Source organism: Centropristis striata, chromosome 23 (assembly GCF_030273125.1).
Source record: "Centropristis striata isolate RG_2023a ecotype Rhode Island chromosome 23, C.striata_1.0, whole genome shotgun sequence".
Classification (NCBI taxonomy): domain Eukaryota; kingdom Metazoa; phylum Chordata; class Actinopteri; order Perciformes; family Serranidae; genus Centropristis; species Centropristis striata.
In genome coordinates this window covers 19,723,017-19,744,030 of record NC_081539.1, presented here as the reverse complement: position 1 = coordinate 19,744,030, position 21,014 = coordinate 19,723,017, and the positions used below count along the sequence as shown (strand labels likewise).

The 21,014-nt window shown below is 40.1% G+C and overlaps 1 protein-coding gene across 1 annotated transcript in view; it reads right to left on the bottom strand.

Moving 5' to 3' along the window:
• Window positions 1-21,014, bottom strand: part of myripb (myosin VIIA and Rab interacting protein b) — a 137,561-nt gene that overhangs the window by 40,625 nt on the left and 75,922 nt on the right. The window contains exon 3 of the mRNA XM_059326786.1: window positions 5,315-5,451. Coding sequence (XP_059182769.1) covers window positions 5,315-5,451 — 137 coding nt within the window. The remainder of the gene's footprint in view (window positions 1-5,314; window positions 5,452-21,014) is intronic.

Sequence of the window (21,014 nt, the reverse complement as noted above, 5' to 3'; positions counted from 1 at the left end):
GAAAAGATGGCTACAGCCATTTTGTCACCAGAGAGAATAGAGTGTTTGAAGGTGATAATATGTTTGAACATTTCTCGAGTCATCGTCATCTTACTGGATAGGTGGGAAGCCTCCCACAGACATTTGGAGGGATGTGACAGCAAACACAAAAGGCAGGAGAAAAGTGGGACAACAGTAATCCCCCCCGTTTGAAATGAATGAGATTTAAGTGTAAAAAAAAAAAAGTAATCATTCCTGTTTTTGATACTTCATATACAGACTCATCAAGTTGCATTTCATGGCGGATTTTATGATGCTATACCATAAAACAGGACTAAAGAGGTAAAACATGATGTACAAATATACACGTTGATGGTGATATTAAACAAACAGCTGAGCGTTACAAAATTACAAGCATAAGCCAGTTTGCTTTACCCATTTATCACCGTGAAAACAAACATAATAGCTTATCCCTTGGATTAATTTTAGAAAGATGCACAGCCTCAGCAAAGCACGGGAGTATTGTGCAGGAGTCAGAGATGTCGCCAAATAAACTTGTTATGGAATATGCACTTTTTAAAGGAATAGTTCAACATTTGGACAAAAACCCATTCACTTTCTTAACGAGCTGCTGATAACCTGAGCTTAGCACAAAGACTGTACACCGAGGAAATAGCTTGATGTTCCCTGAAGGCAACTAAATCTGCCTACCAACACCTCAGCTCACTATAACCACACTGTTCAATTCATTCAAATACAGAAGTGTAAAAACCTGAAGTCTTGTTGTCACCTTTGAGTTTGTACAATATACCCCTAGAATTACAAAATGGAAATAATGAACTCTCGGGGTGACATTTTATCCTCCCACCCTGGACTTTTTTTGTCTTGTCGCCAGAAGCGTTTAGAATTCACTCAAAGCGACCACACCCTTAATTATGTTTAACTTTACGCCTAAAATTTGTTACCATGTATTGGTACTATGCTGTAAACATGTTCATTTCTGCTGTAAAGTTGGGCATTTTAACATAGGGGTCTAAGGAGATTGACACACTTTTGCAGCCAGCCATTCAAGGAACTGCAGCTTTCAACAATTAAGCATTTGCTTAATTTTTCAGCATATTTTATGATCATTATTGGTGCTGGTAGAGAGATTTTGTTTTGTTTGGTTAAAGCATGGCTAGTTGTTTTCCTGTTTCCAGTCTATATGGTAAGCTGCATTGGCAAAAAGCTTCTAAAATAGCGTCACAATTTAACTCTTGCCAAGATAGCAACTGTATATTTAAAGGTAATAACCTTCAATGTGGATTTATTTATTGTCTTTAGACTATTGACCTGCATAATCCCAAGAATTATGTTATTATTATTCTATTAATCCATTTCATTTATGAAAGAAAGATGCTCCATGTGCTTTTTTTTTTTTTGAAAGAGCAGTTTTATTTCCTCTAACCTTTTACCGCAACATCTCATTTGTAATTGAATTTCAGTTTGTTGACATGTAGTCTCTTGTGCACCAAAGGCTAAGAGTGTTTAGTGCTACTGTGGTGAGGACACATTATTGTATGAGTAAACACAACCTTTCCATTTCATGCTATGCTGGCATCAAGGCATTAATTGCTAATTTAATAGGTACTCGGATCAGTGCTTGGCATCTGCCGATACACTTAATGAGGTACTTGAATCAGTTATAAAAACGATGAAATTCAGCTGCTCAAGCCTTTTTTTCACTGATTTGTTAGTTGTTCCTCTTTACAGTACACGGTCACCAACACTTCATCCATGTTTAATACTTATACTCTCAAGAGCACCATCTATCATAGAGCATTCTCACTTTCTCCTGCACATGTACACCCAGAGGGTAACAGTTCACACAGGAGTATTAGTCCCTTCCACAGGAGATGATGGACAGAGAAGTACAAATCCTTCGCTCCCTGTTGTCTTCCTGTTGCTTTGAAGGTCACACACTCTCTCTGGAGACATGATGGATGTTAAACAGTCACATCTCTCTCACCGACTGTCATGTCGGCTGACATTTCATACTCGTACAGAATTGATTTCACAAGCATGGGCCCCTTGGTGACAATAAAAAAAAAAGAACTTTACTAGCAGACATATAGAGGCAGCCTATATTTCACATATGGTTTGGAAACAGTTTATGAGAATGTTTTACATTCCTGCGGCTGCTTTTCTATATGCATGAAGAGAGCGGGCTAATATAAAAGCTCTGGCAGCGTTTCTGGCTTTCATAATAAAAGCTCCTTTTCTTGGAGGAAAGTAGACCAAATGAAATGTTGCAACATCAGCGTGTTAATGAGCAACATCTTTATCTAATTGAATTTTTTCCCCAATCGAGTGCTGATTAACTTGTTGAAGTAAAATCTCATTAAATTCTGTTCAATTGAAAGCGCAGATGTTCTGATATACGTCATGATAATCCGTTACTGTTATAAGCTTGTTCAAACACTTGACATATCCAATTATTTGCTGCAAAAGAGGTTTTAAAAAGGCATCATTCAAATAAATTAAAACTCAATCATATTTTTGACAGGTCTGGCCATGGCTTTTTGCACAATCCCTTTTAATTCAATCTGATATACAGCATCGGGGGTTGGGCGAAGGATAAAAAAACAACATATTTTCATGGAAACACACAAGAATACATAAAATAAAAAAAAAACATGATGCAATAACTCAGAGAAAGATCTTTGGCAGCCAATAAATCTGACGTTTCTCCTGCAGAAGCCGACAATATCAGCTTTAAAATCACACACACACACACACACACACACGCACGTTCGCACGCACGCACGCACGCACGCACGCACGCACGCACGCACGCACGCACGCACGCACGCACGCACGCACGCACGCACGCACACACGCACACACGCACGCACGCACACACGCACACACGCACACACGCACACACGCACACACACACACCTCAGTCTATCCATAATCATATGGCAAGTCAGCTAGCCGGTTAGAGGGAGCGCTGATGCGAGTATTTGAGAATTGGAAGAGGTTTAATCTGCTGGGCTCATGTGAGCTGGGAGACCAGCAGCCGAGTCACATAATCCTTCCTCCTCCACCCCAGATGATGTAAGAGAGGAGAGGAGAGGAGAGGAGAGGAGAGGAGAGGAGAGGAGAGGAGAGGAGAGGAGAGGAGAGGAGAGGAGAGGAGAGGAGAGGAGAGGAGAGGAGAGGAGAGGAGAGGAGAGATGATTAGGGGGAGTAAAGAGAGTTCAGAAGTAGTATCATTCTGTCCACTCATAGACCTCAGTAGAAGCTACAGTCACAACACAAATGTTCCTGGGAAAGCTTCCTACATGGAGTCAAACTCTGTTATCATGTTACAAAAATTAAGTGAATTATAAAACACCAAAATGTCAGGGGGAAAATTTAGCCATTACAGTATTTCATGCCATTCATTTTGGCTTTCTTACACTGCAGATGATTGGTGCATACAGTTTAGCTATGAAAACAACTAAAGCATTACAGGGATAGTCACCGTATAATCTACATTAGATGGTGGTAAGCACGCCCTCAGAGTGGAGAAGCAGGCAAAAGTACCGAAGCTAAGCAATGTGCTACTGAGGACGGGTGCAGCAGCAGAAATGATTTTTAGCCACCTAAAAAACAACTATCAATATCAGATTAAGTTTTTGCTGTATTTTGACTATTTTCACTGCTTTGTCTTGCTGTCAGGGAGCAGTGTTTATGTTTAAATGGGGAGAACTGCTCTTGTCAAAGCCACCAGACTCCAATGACAAAAAAAACAATTTTACCTTGCAGAACACAGGAATTGCTGCTTTTTTTTTCTCTGCCTTGATTGTTTAGTTTGTAGGTCTAATTGTGTGGTTAGTTTGGATTCACAATGATACAAACAAACAACCAGCAACTCAAGTGTTCAGTGAGGTAAGGTTTTAGATGCTTAAATGTGTTTTGCTGCAGCCTCCTTCCTCAGCAGTACATTGCTGAGCCTCCGTGCCTGAACTCGTGTCTGTTTTTTCCAAACTGGGGGCATGCCGACCTCTACCGTAGATAACACACTGAGTACCTCATACAATAAATCCAAAGTATCCCTTTTATACCACTTCAGTGGTTATCTCTGCTCTCATTTTTGCAGTTTTCCTTGCTTGTATCACATTGTTGTTTTCTGGACTGTCTGGACACTTTTCATGTCTTTCGTTGTTGTTATTGTGTTCATGTTTTCATGGTTTTATGCTGCCTTGCTGCACAAACTGTTCCCTCTTGTGAGACAATACAGTTCTGAACTGCACTACCATATAATTTTATTAGGCTAAATACTTGTAAGCTTCTTTCTGACCAACATATTTTTAGATGTCCAGTAAGCTAAATCTAGCTATTTTAGCCCGTAAAGATAGTCACATCGGCTTACTAAATGGCCAGACGTGCTGTCTGCAAGAAGGAAAATGTAATAATGTTGCGGTAATAACGGACAGAAATTTTGCCAGCTAGTATAACTAGCTGTGTGGGTTACATAGTTGATATAATGATGGTATTTTTTTGGTCCATATCACTCAGTCTTACAAAGTTACTTCATAGATTAGGGACAAACTAAAACTCAGCTGTGGTCACTGAAAATTCCTAAACATCCCCTCATCCAGCTCTGCTTCAAGTCTGACCTGATTTATCCCCTCTGTGCTCTCTTCATCCATTTAATCCCATGTACCAGGGTTTGAAATAATGCCTCATCGTCAGCCTGAAGGGGCAGACCGATCATGTTGCAGCCGGGTCAAAACAATGTTATCTGCAGCGGGGGAGGCTGGATAAAAGCTGCCCCGCTGCTGTCCTGCACAGGAACAATTCACTGAGGACGCAAAGTGGCCTGAGCCACCGCAGGGATTAGCTGGCAGGACGAGCCCGCGGGGCAGCTCACCCGTAGTCCCTCAGCATCACTACTGACAAACTTACTCACACATTGCACATAAACCAGATGTCTGTGTGTGTTTGTTTGAGGGAAAATCTTTGTGTCTACATGCCAATGAGAAAGTAATTAAGTGAATCAGCCAGTGAGAAACAAAATGTGTAAAAAAGAAAAAAGAAAAAAGTGAGCGATCATTTAACAAAGCAAAGTAATGAGCAATCAAGTGAGCTTGTCTGTTTACTTTTAATGTCCGACCGGAACCTCAAATGAAGTTGTTTTTTCCCCCCCGAGCTGTTTGAGTTATGGTTATATTATGCATTAATCACAATGCGACACAACACTGCACAGACAGACGGCTGCTCTGCAATCAAAATTATGCAGACCAATAAACAGCAAAATAATGGCAAAAGATGATGCATTTAAATATATATTAGAGGATGAAGTTACCTGGGAGATCAGAGAGTGCTCCTCTCTCTATAATGTGCTTTCTGTACAGAGTCTTCAAAACCTTGGCGCTGCCGAACCTCTTGAAGCGACTCTTCACGTTGTTATAATACCATTCAAGCGACTGTGTCCTTAAAACCCTGCAGACAAGAAAGAAGAAGGAAGGGAGGGAGGGAGGGAGGGAAGAAAGAAAGAAAGCATGATATTAAGTCAAGAACAGATGGCAAAGACACTGGCAGGAATCAGATTTTATTATAATTACATCAGGATTATAAATTTGAGTTCAAGCCAAGACTTCCATTAAAATCTGCTTAAGATGGGTGTCTTTAATTCTTACAGTGTAGATAACCAGACCTCATAGAATCTTTAGTGATTTTAAGAAAGAAAGGATTTCTTAGGGATAAAAATTCAATAAAAGTGACTCAGGCAGGGGTGTGGTTTTATGTTATTGTGTCCTTTTAATATAGGTTTATGTTTGCTGTCAGATTTAAAGCCCTGCTTTCCGTTTGGAAGCAAATAATTGGCTTTTAAAGCTATGACGCCACATCATTTTCCAGGCTTTTCCTCATTTCATGGTGCCCGGCCGGTTTGGTGCTCGGATGCCAACCAGTGAGACCTCAGCACGGAGCAGATGATTACATAAGCAGTAATTCTGAACGCAGAGGGTTATGAAAAGCCCTCAGAAAAACGCTCCCATTGCGCCAGTATTGCACCGGATTGCATGAAACTTGGCCAACATTGTGTTTAATCATGTGGTGCCTCCTGCTATCTTTTTTTTGCTTTTTCACACCACCGTCACATTAGTGAGGCTAAACAAACACAACACACAAAAGACAGATTTACTGTTCAAGGAGACTTAAACCACACAAACACACACTGTAAAGATTCACACACCATTTAGTATGTACACATAATGACATGTATGTTTGCTTTTTTCCTTGCTGTTGAAAGATGCTATACAAATAAACTACTGAACTTGTATTTATCAGTGCAACTATTGGTAGGAATGTATGTGCAAATGTGCTGAAAGCCTTTAGCACCTGATGTATATAAGAATCTATTAATTTGCCTCAGACACCTATTTCATCAGTGTATTCATGAAGAGAATGAGACTTACTGACTTCCAAATACTTTTTAATCCTCATATTTTTGTCTAAAACTACTTGTGTGCCTCACAATTTGTGCATCACGTTATTATGTCACTTCCACTAGTCACTTGACCCTTATAACGAAAACACTTCTGTGATTTATGTAGCCCACATTTATTTACTGTTTAAACTGTCTTTTATAACGCCTGATCAAGAGGTTTTGTAGTCTAAATTCCACGAAACTGCACAAGGATAAAATCAGGTGAATATGATTTTTTTTGTATTTTCTTCAGAAGGGTACAGCAAGAAGATATATACTCATATTTACAGGTTATTTTTCTTAAAGTACTGTGTATAATACTGTGAAAAGATTGATCCTATCAAACAGATTTTAGTGTTTAAGCAAATGCTGTATTAAAATATGACTAACTATATTACATTACAGTTTAAATAAATGGAATTCTGAATACAGTGGCTGTGTTTAAAAATAGACAACTTGAAGTGATAACTTTATTATCTCTGCCAGGGAGATTTTGTTGTGGGTTTGGTTTTTTAGTTGGTATATTTGTCAGAAGGATTACGGAAAAGCTTGTGACCTGATTTTCATGAAATTTTCAGTAAGGATGAAGCATGTGCCAAAGAGGAACCCATTAAATTTTAAAGTGGATCAGAATCACGAGGCAAATATGGTTTTTCACTTTTGTTAACATTGAGAGCTAGGGCATAGCTTTCAAGGAGGTCTGCACTCATTCATATTATGCACACATTTCCCATTACCAGATTTTTATTTTATTTTAAATGTGCAACAATTTGTATACCTGCAAAACAACAGCGGCAGATGAGATTCACAGCAAAGATACTGTCAGAAATGTGTTTTTGGCATGGAAATATGGGACTGTAATCCATAGTGGAAGATGCTTTCAATGTAAACTTCCCAACTTTGGCCACAGGCCTCAAAAAACACATCAGTTACCTCGATGACATGTTCCTTGATTACACAAATACAGTGTAGTTTATTTGCAGTCAACCCCACATGGATGCTGATGCTTCTGCTCAATGAAAAGACAGACTGCTGAAGGAGAGGGTGAAAATAGCCGTACTAATAAAGGAATCCTGAGTGCCCCTGAGGCTGCACGGGCTGCCACATCCATCCCACCACCACCCCTCCTTCTTAACCTCCCTTCACTATTCCTTCCCTTCCTCCTTCTCAGTGGATTTATTATCCTCCGCCTCTATCGGCCGGGCTGCTCAATGGGCCTCAGCTCCTCAATTTCATGCCACGGGTCAACCTAGTCGCTCTAATGGTGGCTGGCGAGCTGCAGTGAAGAGGCCTGACTCTTTTTATCTCCCCCGAGGAAGAAGAATTTGGAAGAGCAACGCTGCGTCCAGGTGGCATCGTACAGGGCAGCAATACAAATAGGTTCCACCTGTACTGTGAGATGAGCTGGAGCCACAGGGGGCTATATGTGAACTGAAAAGAGATATTCAAGAAAAGGAGAGGGCTGCAGAGCATGTGGGAGACATCCATATCTGAGCAGAATCTTAGTTTGCTTTAAATTAAACTGTATGCCGAGTAGAATGCACGGTCAGATGCTTAACTATGCCTACACAGTTGCTCATCCGGGAAAAAGTTTAGCCAATATTAAGCTGGAGAGCTTGTTTATAGTATTTACAGTTTACACACATTTACCAGCAGAATAAGCACTTTAAAATATTTATTTTAGAAGTATAAAGACACTTTTCTTAAGCAAAAGTACAGAAGTATCAGCATCAAAATGTACTTAAAGTATCAAAAGTAAAAGTACTTGTTATGCAGAATGGGCCCAGATTGTTATATATAATCCAGATATATTAATGGACTATTGTTATTATTATTATTATTATTATTATTGATGCATTTATATAAGGAGCATTTCTACTTTATGAATAAGTTTTACATGTATCATATTTTTTCATATCAATTCTCAACCTGAAAAGTAACTCGTAACTCAGCTCAATCTAGTGGACAAAAAGTACAATATTTTCTTCTTAAATTTAGTGGAGTAGAAGTATAAAGTTAAATATGTGGAAATACTCAAGTACCTCAACACTGTAGTTAAGTACAGTAGTTGCACTGTACAGTAAATGAACTTACGTTACATTCCACCACTTATTTTAGCATATTTGAATATGCATGTATGCGTGTTTCAAATATTGCACAGTGGTTCAGCGCTCTCTTTCTCTGCCTGTCACTCAACAGATGAAAAGTAAATGCAACCTACAGCTCAGGCATCTGGTCCATTTTATGCCAGCTACACAAACTTGTTGAAGTTAGCCAAGCTTTCTCTTTCTGAGAGAAAGGAGAGGGATTTAGGACAGTAGGAGAGGCGTCTCAATGAATGAAGCATGACATTGCTTCCCCAGTGTAATCTGATCTAAAAAAGATGGGAAAAAGGGAGGAGAGTGGAGTGGATAAGCAGAGGCTTTCAAGCAGGAGCTGCACTGCTGTGTGAGCTTCTGCAAACACACATTTCATAATGAGGCTGGGAGATTCCCTGATGCTCGGCTGCTGCATGAATAAGTAAGAGGGATTCCTGTGGATGGTCTCCTGACACTGGGTTTACCCTTCTTCTATCATCACCCTGCCTTAGTTTGACTGCCTGGAACCGACGCCTCCGTCTCCATCCTCTCCTCTTATCTCCTCTCGCCCTTTATACTTCAGAAGATCGATTTGCACTTTTAAATAAGCTCTAAATAAAATATATAAGAATATGTAGAAGTGCAATAAAAAGTATCTGGCTTTGCTGAGTTTCCACCTCCCCTGGCAAAGGGAACCATTACCATAATTGACTTTCTGAGCCTTCTAATGAATTGGTTCAGCTTCTGTCGAGGCTGCTGTAAAAAGGGGAGCAGAGGGAGAAGAAAGACGGGTGGGGGCCGCCTTTAACAGAACATCAAATAGACTCTTCTGAAGACTTGCAGAGTGACTGTTCTTGTTAATAGAAGAAAATAAGACAAAAAAATGAGATTGTTCTCAGCTCCAGGGTTAGATCAAAGAGGCTGATGTTCGGGAAGCTAAAGCCCTCGAGTTGTGAGGTCTTAATGAGTGAAAAGCTGAAGAAGTTATTATGTATAGTGCACTCTTGCTATCTTTATATCATCTCTATCATTGTGTACCAGGAGTGAAATGTACTGCACATGAGGAAAAATCTGTTTTCTTAAGAGAGAATACCAAAGAAATAAAAAAACTGACTGCAAAAAACGTCCTCGTAAGGTCTTATAAAAGACAGTTTACACAGCAAATAAGAGTTCATAAATGTTAAAAGTGAAGTGTGAAGTGTAGGTGTGATATGACTACTGGAAATGACATAGGAATGTAGAAACTTGATGCACAAAACTTGATGTTTAAATCACATCATTTACTGTTGTTTTCACAGGGGAGACAAACCCTGTTCTACTGTGTTAAAGTTCGACGTTCGACCCAACCACCCACCCTGCGTGTGAATTTAAAGTCTGCATTATTGTCAATCGCTACTATTACACCCACCAGAGGGGTGTGGAGAACAGTCTAAAACAAGTCGTATTTTGCTGCCTGTATAAACGGCCGATATTGACATTTTTGAGGGGAGACCAGTCTCCTAATTTCAATGGCATTGGTAAAAATAAAAATGTGCCATTCTGTCTGTTCTGTTGATTTGAATGGAAATACCCCTTTGATTTATAATTGTTATTCCATGCATCAAGCAGTTGATAAACCCAGGTTAGCTGGTATGCTAGTTAGTTGAAAAGTTCTCTTCTTCCACTTTAATAGGTGAAATACGGCAGAAGGTGCTGTACAGTATATGGGTCACACGTGCCTAAGACTTCCAATTTGCACCTTTGTTTTTTCTCTATTGAGAGGTGCTTTAGACACTTGTGGGTTGTGAACGATAAAAAATTGACAGGCTCGTGCAGCAGCTCAGTGGAGTTCCCAGTGTTAGCCGTCATGTTGGAACAATGTGGTGCCCTCCAGGGCTCTGCACCAGTTACGTGACTGAAAACTTTGAAGTCCCTGAGAGAAACGTTCCTGTATCACTACTCTATCTTGCTGTCCCTGATCTGTTACACAAATATGTAAACTGCAACCCAAATATGTCCTCAGCTGAAGACGGGAACATTCAAAAACAAATGCCGTGAACAACTGGGAAGGGATATTAATATTGATTCATTTCTTTTGTTATGTGGACTAGGAGAAAATCTAATTCCAAACAAGAACAAATGGCCTTTTATCCACATCTCTTTTGTGGTTGTGTATTAGCACACGTCAGAGCAGATTTGTGCAACAAGGAGAAATAACAAAAGACCAATTTATTTTCCTTGTGAAAAGACAATAAAAAACAAGACAATGTGAACTTGAAGGAAGAGAAATGGAGAATGAGTGTGTGAATATTATAGACTACAAACACTAGTAGTCTTTACCTGGATATTCACTTCTACATACTGTATGTATTTAAAGTATTTATGTTGTAAGGTTATGGTTGTCATGTACTGCAGGCATAAAGTACTGTGCAGATTTTAATCGTTGCTTTGCATATTCATTGCAGAGATTCTCTCTGAGCTATGCCGTCTGTGATGCTTCACTACAGCTCTAAAACAACCCTTTGAAATATATTCCATGCTGACAGAACAGGCCGAAGGACAGAGGACAAGGTCGTGGGTCAACTGCTAAAAAGCCCATGAGATTTTCTGCAAACCTGGGCACAGCCGTACTGACCTGTCGGCATGATTTAAAACAGCGTCTGGTTTGCAGCAGGCAGGAAAACAACTCTCTCACAGCGGTGGTCCTGTACATAACCTTTCTGGGAAGCAGCTGGAATGCTGATCACCTGCATGTACCTCTGTGATTGACATTCAGATAGGCAGGAAGGGGAATACAATAAGTGCTCATCTTGCATACCAATATGGTTAGAGACGTTCTTATGTCCATGCAATCTCTCTTCTCTTGTTACTTTCCCTCTACCTTTTCGTCTTGTGCATTCAAATAAGATCAAAATAGCTGGACTGCAACAAAACTACACATTTCCATATGACCATACAAGCAGTGTCTGTAGAAAACTCAGTCTATTTCTATTTTATAGATAACCCAGCGGCTGGCGGGATCTCCGATGCAGAGCCGAGGGTCATTAAATGAATGGAGCCGCCGTTTGACTGGAGACACAATTGCATGGGCAACAGCAGTTTAATTTTGCACAATTGTGATTGCGTGTTTAGTACACTGCAGCAGTTAACCTCAACAGCTCCTGCAGGTTCAGCAGTCCTCTCTGCTACATTCACTTCACTTACCTGTGTCTTTAAAAAGTCTAAATTTAGGAGCAGCACAGCTGCAGGCAACGGTCAGGCAATTTACTTTGCCATCCCTCCCTCCCACCAGCTCTTTCTTTCAAGACCTAAAGCTGTCAACATCCCCCCCCACCCCACCCGTCTCCTCTGTTTCTCTCTTCTTCTTTATCACCCAGCCCTCTCTTCAGACCTTCACCATGCAGGGTGTTACAGATGAATGTGTCGGCATGTGGGAGAGCCTGTGGCACAGTAAAGACTGGGGATGAGTGACATTGGGACAAAGTGCTCTCAGACAGAGCATGAATAGAGGCTACAAAGTGAATTATAAGCCCCGTAACATGTTGTCAGACATACAGTGTGACCTTATACACAACCAAGATTGATTCCCTATAGGTCTATAGGTTAATCAATAAAAAGCAGCTAAATAGTCAGTCGATGCAGAAAGTTCTGTGAATAGGGTTTAATGCATGCAATGTTATGAGTCTTAAATCCTTCAATTTCACATCCTCTTATAACAGGGGTGTCAAACTGATCCAGGAAAGGGCCAAGTGGGTGCAAGTTTTCATTCCAACCAAGCAGGAGCACACATGACTCCACCCATCTAATCACCTGGGCTGTCTTCACTTCCTGGATCAGTCTGACACATGTGCTTTCACATGTGTCAAACTGATCCAGGAAAGGGCCAAGTGGCTGCAGGTTTTTGTTCCAACCTAGCAAGAGCACACCTGATACGACAAATCAAACGAGTGAAGACAGCCCAGGTGATTAGATGGGTGGAGTCATGTGTGCTCTTGCTTGGTTGGAATGAAAACTTGCACCCACTTGGCCCTTTCCTGGATCAGTTTGACACATGTGTCTTATAAGTTATCAACATCTGCCACCTGATATATTGGTAACAGTGTATATGCACACAGCAATAAACTGCACTTTCTCCACTGTAAATCAGCACATTAAAAGTGTAGTTTTTAATCAGTGCACTGTAATAAGATGGTCTCTTATCATCTTAGTTCAAAGCAGCTTTTGGGAAAATCCCAGCTCTCCTCCTTGAGAGTCAGATAACTAGAATACAAGTTTGCACAAAGAATAAGCCTCCCGTGTGTTTACTATCAGTTTAGAATGATCCACTACCGTTGACAGTAACAAGAAAGGTAACTCATTTCTTAATTCAAATTAAATAACACAATTACAATAACTGAAATTTAATTGTTACTTGCTTGCTTGTTACTCATTACTTTTGTGTTGATTACAGCAAATAAAACACAACCTAATCCGAGAGTTTTTCTATGTTATGATCTACAGTTACCTGATCTACACCATGAATCAATCAGCATTGGACTGTCACTGTACACAACAGCAAACAGTTCAAGTAATTTGAGCTTCCTGTCCTGGAAATATGGACGTTATCTTTCCCTCCTTGAGATCAAGGACAAAATGATAAAAGTGTGTTGTCCATCCTTTACATTCTTATCACATCCTGATAAAAAAATGACTGATTACTTAACTTGAACAACCCTGTTGACTAATCAATAATGCATTTAAGACTATCACTACAGTAAGACCGCAGCTAAAAGTACTCTAGGAATTTGTTTCTTCCAGTGATTTGGACTTCATTTATGGTTCTGGTACATGTCTTAATGGTTTACATATGCCTGCAGTTTGAATTACCACATAACACAATCTGCATTGTTTTTACCCTCTCTCCATATGGAAAAGAATATAATTAGAGCATCGTACAGTAATGTGTAATCCAGCATTTGAGAGGTTAGGGCACAGTTTGGCTCCCACAACATCTGTCCAGATGTCACATCATTTGTTGTTGTTCAACTGCACATGTGGGTCATTTCAGCATGGAAGACTGTTCAAAACGATATGAGATATAGGTCACTTTGAACCGCTCCGCAGAGTCCAAATCATTCTCCCAATGAAAGGACAAAGCTGGACAGGCAGGTTGTGGCAGGCTGCGGTGTATTTACATATACTTGTGTGTGGACGTATACAGAGCATATGGGAAAGTGAGATAATCTGCTCTCAGCTGCTGCCTCTGCCCAGCCAGAGCACCACAGGGGGTTTTAAGGGGAGCATGCAGAGAGCTCTGCAGCAGTCCAGCAATGTGGGAAATCTAGCGACAGAATAGACTGCGGTTACGCTTTCCACCGCTCAAGTCTTTCTCCATCTGGCTATTTTGTGCGGATAATGAAAACTGCAGCTCCGTGGAGCCTTTATCTGAGCAATTATGTGCAGCCAAAATCATGGAGAGCCAATATGATTAGAGGCTGAAAGAGGCAAATGTCTGTAAACAAAATTAATTTGGTAAATGTCGTGTGAGAGAACTACAAAGCCCCTGATGGTAATTAAATCTCAATAAGGTGGCATCACTGTCTGTTTATAGGGTTTTTCAGGTCACTGTAAGAGTGTTAACCCTGGTTTTATCATATTAATATCATCAAACACCTCGGGCAGGAAATGAAAATCCTCTGAAATAACAGGATTTTACAGATTACACTGTACAAGAACATTTCTTTTTTATATATAAATATTACTTTTGTGTTTTTTTTTCTATAACACCACATACGGGGTTGTTGGGGTACTTAACCCATTTAGGCCTAAAACCTGAAGTTTTTCTGGAAAATCAACAGAAGATTTTTCAGCCTCTGTAGCAGATAGAAATGAAATTCAAAAAGTATTTGGGAGCTTATACCTGTGGCTTTGAAGAAGTTGAGTTTATTTGTCCAAACCTTCAATAAAGTTTTTTTTTAAATCAACAAACTCGGCAAATAGAGAAAAAAAGGCCTTTTCGCCTTTTATTGAACAGGACAGTTGAAGGAGACAGGAAATGGCAATGAGAACTACAGCCTCAACACATTGGGCAGGTGCGCTGCCAACTGAGCAGCACTATTTTCAATCAAAAATGTAAAAATTGTAAAAAAAAAAAAAAAAAAAAGTACAGTACAATAATTTTTTTAAGTGTCAGTGCAGCATTATTTTCAATAAAAATGTAAAACATAAAGTGCACTAGTATGACTGTTTATGGACTGTAAGCTACTGTTTACAGTTGTATGTGATGATGACTGAATAAAATTACTATGCATAATACTAATACATGCCCATTAGCAAGATGCAAACATGATATGACCATTGGAAGAAATAGACATAGTTGTCATTAGCCTACTATAATAAAAAAAAAAAAATAATAATAATAATAATACATTTTATCTATATTGCACTTTTCAGGGTACTCAACGACGTATAAAGTAATATAAGACATAAACAGTCATGATTTCTTATATCATCATCACAATCAATTAGTATTATTATTGTTATGATCTCCAGATGGCCACAAATCTGTCTGTTCTTCGGTGAAAACGATGTCGTGTAAAAACATATTCCTCATCCATAAATCCCGGTCGATTGCTTCCGAGGGTTCAAATTCCGGATTAGCAAAAAAAACATCGGTGCTATTTTCATCAAGATCGCTTCCGTCGCTTACTTCTGAGCTCCTCCGCTATAGTCTCCCACCATGATTTCAAAGTTCTGGAAAAGTCCAATGTTGCATTGTGACTCTCCCACATGTATTCTGATGCATTTTATTGGCCAAGAGACCGAAAATAGGTGGAAAAAAACTACAAATACTACAAAACGACGTATCTGCTTTCCCGGTCTTAATGGTAGAATAACGCAACATCGCTCCCGGTTTTAATGGTAGAAATGCGGTAATGCTTTCCCGGCTTAAATGGGTTAAAGTGGCCAAGTTGTGATTGTGATTGCCCTAAAAACAGTCATGCAACTGTGGAAGTATCAGTTAACAACAATCTGTCCAGCAGAAATGCTCTTTTGCAATTTACTGACCCCCAGTCTCTGTAAGCTCAGCTGAATAAAATTTCAGCTATATGGACACTTTAAAAGGGAACTATATTATGCTCAACTTCAGGTTCGTATTTAGGGCTTCTACTAGAACATGTTTACATGCTTTGTTCTTCTCATTCGCAATTTCTTTACCAGCGTCAATGCAGTAGAGCAGCGAGTCATAGGAATGCCTTTGAGGAAATATTTCAGCACTCTCCTCTGTAAAGAAAATCACCAGCTTCAAAACCAAAATCGGCACAATCGTACATGTTCCAGCAGGAATGGGATCCGAAAGTAAGACTACAGATTTCCCAAATTTTGGCATGTAGCTACATGTAGCTTGACTACATGCAGAGTATGTCAAGTAAATACTGCAGTAATGTGGCTGGAGTAAAATGTACGTAAATGCCTGAAGTTATGTAGTTGTGATGGTGACGTGACTACCGTAAGTGACATATTTAGGTAAAAACGTGATGCACAAAACTAAAGGCACAGAAGTTCTGTGATGTTAAAATCACATTGTTTATTTCTGTTTTCACATGGGACACAAAAAACGTTCTCCTTGGTACAATGGAAGGGGCTTTGAAAGTAAGATTACAGGTTTCCCAGACGTTAGCATGTAGCTACACGTAGCAGCGTATGTCACGTAAACACTGCAATAACGTGGCTGGAGCTGATGACCATATATAGAAATTCTGCATGCTTTGACATGAGTTTGAGGCAAGAGTAGAAAAAAAAAGTAAAATGTAAGCGTTCAGAGCATTTAGAAACTTGAGGGGTTTTTTTTGCATATGTTTACCACATTATTTAACACTTTAACACTGGCTACATTTAATATGGACATCCGGTGATGTAACATTATATATAGGACAGAAAATAAGGAAATAAGAATAACTATAAAATGCTAAAGCCTCCAGGAGAGAATGAGAGAAGGAGGCATCGGGTAAAGGTCATTAGCCTGACTCAAACTCAAGACAGTGTACACAAGTGACTTTGAGAAAAGGAAAAACAACAGGATAATGGGGGATAGCATCCTGATGCTGCCAGAGCCCAATGTACTGAAGTGTCAGTCTTAACAGCCTGTTAGGGCGCAGAGGAAACCAACCTGACAACACCAGACTACATACACTGCTGTCACCTGTTAGAGGCTGAAGACAGGAGCAACGTCGGGGAAAGAGAGGCCAGAGGAGGATGGGGGATATACAGACAAAGCAGCAGAGAATGACACAATGAGCATGTTAAGAAAAGGTCAATGCTTTGATAGCACTATGGAGTCAGGTCACATGGGGGCATTTGTTTCATGGGATGTATTTTTAGAGGTCTCTTTTCAAAGCACAGCCCCAGTCTATGTAATCCATGTGAATCGATCTTCAGTGGAAAAATGGGGGAAGCAGGGAGAGCGTCTTTGGCTGCAGTTGCTCTTTTAAGAGAGAGAGAGAGAGAGAGAGAGAGTGTGTGTGTGTGTGTGTGTGTGTGTGTGTGTGTGTGTGTGTGTGTGTGTGTGTGTGTGTGTGTGTGTGTGTGTGTGTGTGTGTGCCTGATAAGCCAGGAAGCTGTGAAAGAGGTATTTTGAAAGAAGAAGAGCATAGTGTATGGGAAGCATTTCACAGACGGTAAGAGAACAGCTCCAGACATTAAAGTTTGACACTTCTGGTAGGCGTCTGTCTAAAGCAGTGACCTATACTGACTAAAGCAATTTAAATGTAAATGTAAAAGTTTGACTAACTTACGATTTGCACAAGTGTAAGCTGTCTATAAAGCAGAAATTAAAACACGCTCCAGATTAAAAGCTTCAGGTTGTGTTTATGCTGCAGATAGAGCACAAGAATGTGGCTTTAAAGACATTTACCATTAATCCAACGGTTTCTTTTATAACACAAGTGGGGATTTATCATTGTATACACCAGAGAAGCTGCATGCGGTTCAAGAGAAATCTGATTAATAAAGAGTATATGTTGTGTTTTTAACTGCAGATTATTCCCTATTTCAAAGACTAAAACACAGCAGCTTTGTGTCTGAAATTAAATTTAAAAAAAAGGAAAAAAAATCAAAATTTTAAAACTCATATGCACAAATCTGTTTGTTCACACCAGCATGTTTAGATCCATCACACAAGGAGATTTAATCAAATTAAGGAATACATTGCCCTCAGGAGAAATCTGTTTTCTCTAATAAAGAATAAGACATTTGAATTACCCCCAATTACACTTGAGTGTGTTTAGTGTCTGTGTTTTTAAGTATTTTCCTAATTTGAAATGATTCTTGTGTTTTTGTGACCTCCGGGCCACATCCTCCACTCTCTTGTGCATTTCATTGGAGGAAAGGCAGCCAGAAATCAGGCCAATAAAGTTAGCCATTTCACCGCACTCCCACCAATTAGGAAACCAGTGAATGGTTCGCTTCCCCAAACAAGCCTCTGGCTGCCCTCATCCTGGGAGCAGTTCCCATCAAGTTAGTCACACAACACCAACCAAGAAACAAAATTCGCCTCTGGAAGCAGACTCTTCTCACAACTCTCAACTGTCTTTGTGTTTCTCTGTCTCTCTGCATGTCTGCTGTCTGACTGAGTGTTTTCGCCTCCTTTTACCCCTTGAAAAGCCTGCAATTTAATGTTTCAAATTCAAATGTTGTGTGCATAGGCTGTGTTATTTTGATAAATTATTTTGAATTATTGGAAAAAAACAAGCTGAAAATTAAACACAATTTTGTTTTAGCCTCAAAGCCCTAGCCTTTGGGATCACTGCTGGATTGTGCAGCCGAATGGAAGCGCAGATTGCATAATGCTTTCCCCCTTATTTTATTACCTTATTTAACCAGTTAACTCAACAGCATATGTTTTTAAAGCTAACAAAAGCCCTTTATGTATATGTGTGTGTGTGTATATATATATATAAGTAATAGTTTTGGGCATTTTATAAATATATTGGCCATGCTCAGCTAGACAAAGGCACTAATGGGTATTTTTAATGGGATAAGAATGCATAACCCTGAAAACAGCATTCATTGGAATGAATGGGGTGACCTGAGGGAATGTCATGCCAATTTCTCTCTCTAAATCCATGCAAAGGGCCAAGAAAATGAGCACCAGAACAAAAAAAGTCTGAAGAAAGAGACAAGTAAGGTTATAACTGCAGCTTGGAGACTGTTGCTTAACTTGTTGGGTAATGATGAGCAGTAATGATGGCTTAATCATTTTTCAGCCTTTGCCTACGAAATACAGCTCCACAGGCAGAGTTTTTTTATTGAGTGTTTTTTAACCAGATTGATAGGGAGCAATGTAGAGTGTCCATTTCAGCTGAGCTTCATGTCTTTGGGGTGTGGGAACCAAAGCAGGGAACCCAGACTGACACTGGGAGGAACGTGAAAACTCCATACAAAAGCTGGTTGGCTGAGGTCTGTCTGTCTTTTTTAGGTCAATTGATTGGGAGTAATTTAGGGTGTCCAATTCATGTCTTCAGAGTGGGGGAACCGATGTACTCGTGGTAAAACCACACTGACGGGGAGGAACATGAGGTTGGACAGTGAGGCCGCAGCAACAACCACTGTGCCGTCCTGCGTCATACAGCTGTTGATGGAGGAAGTTGTAGGAAGTCAATTTCTCCTTGTTATTTTTCCTCAAACCAAGAAGGTGGTGGACTTTTCTGAGAAAAAAATATTTTTTTGAACTGAGGACAGAGACTGATTGCCTCTTTTTTGTTTTCTCCTCAGAGACTTTGGGCTCTGGAATGAGTTGAGGGTCTGTAATACAGTGAGGGACTCCAGTTTCTCTCTGGATGACCTGACCTGCTCCTCAGCTTTGAGCTTGGTGGTGAGCTTCCAGTTGATTGAGGTGATAGATGGCATACTGCTCACCCCTCACGTCCTGGATTTTCTTTTTTTTACCTTTTCAGCATGAGACCTTTTCTCTTCCCCAAGTTGTTGCTGATAGCCGTCTTTTTGTTGCAGCAACTGCTCACTCAGCTTCAGTCTCAATTTAGGTAAGACATGTCTTGGTCCTGCAGGTTAAGCCTCAAACTGATCCATGAAAGAGCTGGTGTGGCTCCAGGATTTCACTCCACACTAGCAAGAGTACACCTGCCTCAAGTCATTCAATCACCTGAGCTGTCGTCACTCAGTTCATTTGTTGTATCAGGTATGCTTGTGCTCAGTTGGAACAAAAACCTGCAGCCACATGGTCCATTCATGGATCAGTTTGACACCCCTGCCTTAGAGTGTCATTTAGTACAACCGAATGCTGAACAAGACCAAAATGTTACATTAACTTATATGAATTGAAAACACACTGCGAAAGGGTCAAAGTAATAAGATGAAAACACACAGCATGCCGTGGTAGCCACTTCTCAGTCATAAGATAGCCCTGTCCTAAATCATTCCCTGCTTTATTGTCTATTTTACTCTGAATGGGACCTAAAGTGAACATCCTGCTGTATTGAAGAAGGCTTGAAACTAACGACTGAGACCATGAAATCATCAGATAAATGTTCACAGAGGTAATAAATCTAGTGAGATGAAAGGTCATTGTCTCATTAACTTCTATAGAGTGGAGGTTATGGATTCGCCACCTTGTGGTCATTGGAAAGAATGCAGGTTTTAGGCACTTCCGCACTGACTTTACGTTCAAATAACGGTCATTTTTTTGTAAATTACAATAGACTAGAATATAAATTGTTGCTCTTACAGATTATTTACAGTTACAGCTCAATACATTTTTATTACTCCCATCTGAACTGTGACATCACGTCTTTTTGTTGGACTGAAGGCAAACAGGACCATACCTTGAGCTCTCATCTGACACACACACTGGCACAGAGCAAACAGCGCTCTCCGACTCAGTCTGGCAGACAGGGCGTGGGAGACGGAGGACGATGAATCATTGATGCTCGGCACACAGATCACAAACAAAACACGCACGCACACACACAGACACACACGTTTACCTCCTCTCTCTTACTCATCTGTCCTTTCCCATTTACAGCGTGGTGCTTTTCTCTGTGCCATCACTGATTTTGTGGTGACAGAGACAGATGGCGGGATTGAGAGGGGAATGGCTACGCAACAGGGGAGGAGAAATCTCTCTCTGTCTTTTACTTTGGCCCGTTATAACATTAATAACCAGTGTTGGCCTTTGTTTTTCTGGCTTGGAATTTTTGATCCATTCCTTTTGGAGCTTTTTTGGAACTCCATTCATCTCTGTCATGTTTCTCAGTCTTTTTGTCTCACCACAACCTGATATCTACCGTAAATTAGTTGGAGAGAGGCCTCACAGAAGCAAAGACTTTCTTATTATTGTAGACTGTTGCAGATTACCAAATAAACTTTGATATTCAGGAGAGAAATGTGTAATTTTTTAAGGGCAATTATGGCATGCTTTTGAAATGCTTCTATTGACTGGGTTCTATGACAGCTAATAACGTAAAAAACAAAACCTTCAAAGGGCTGCCCTTTATGTTTGATGCAAATTATGCTAGACAGAC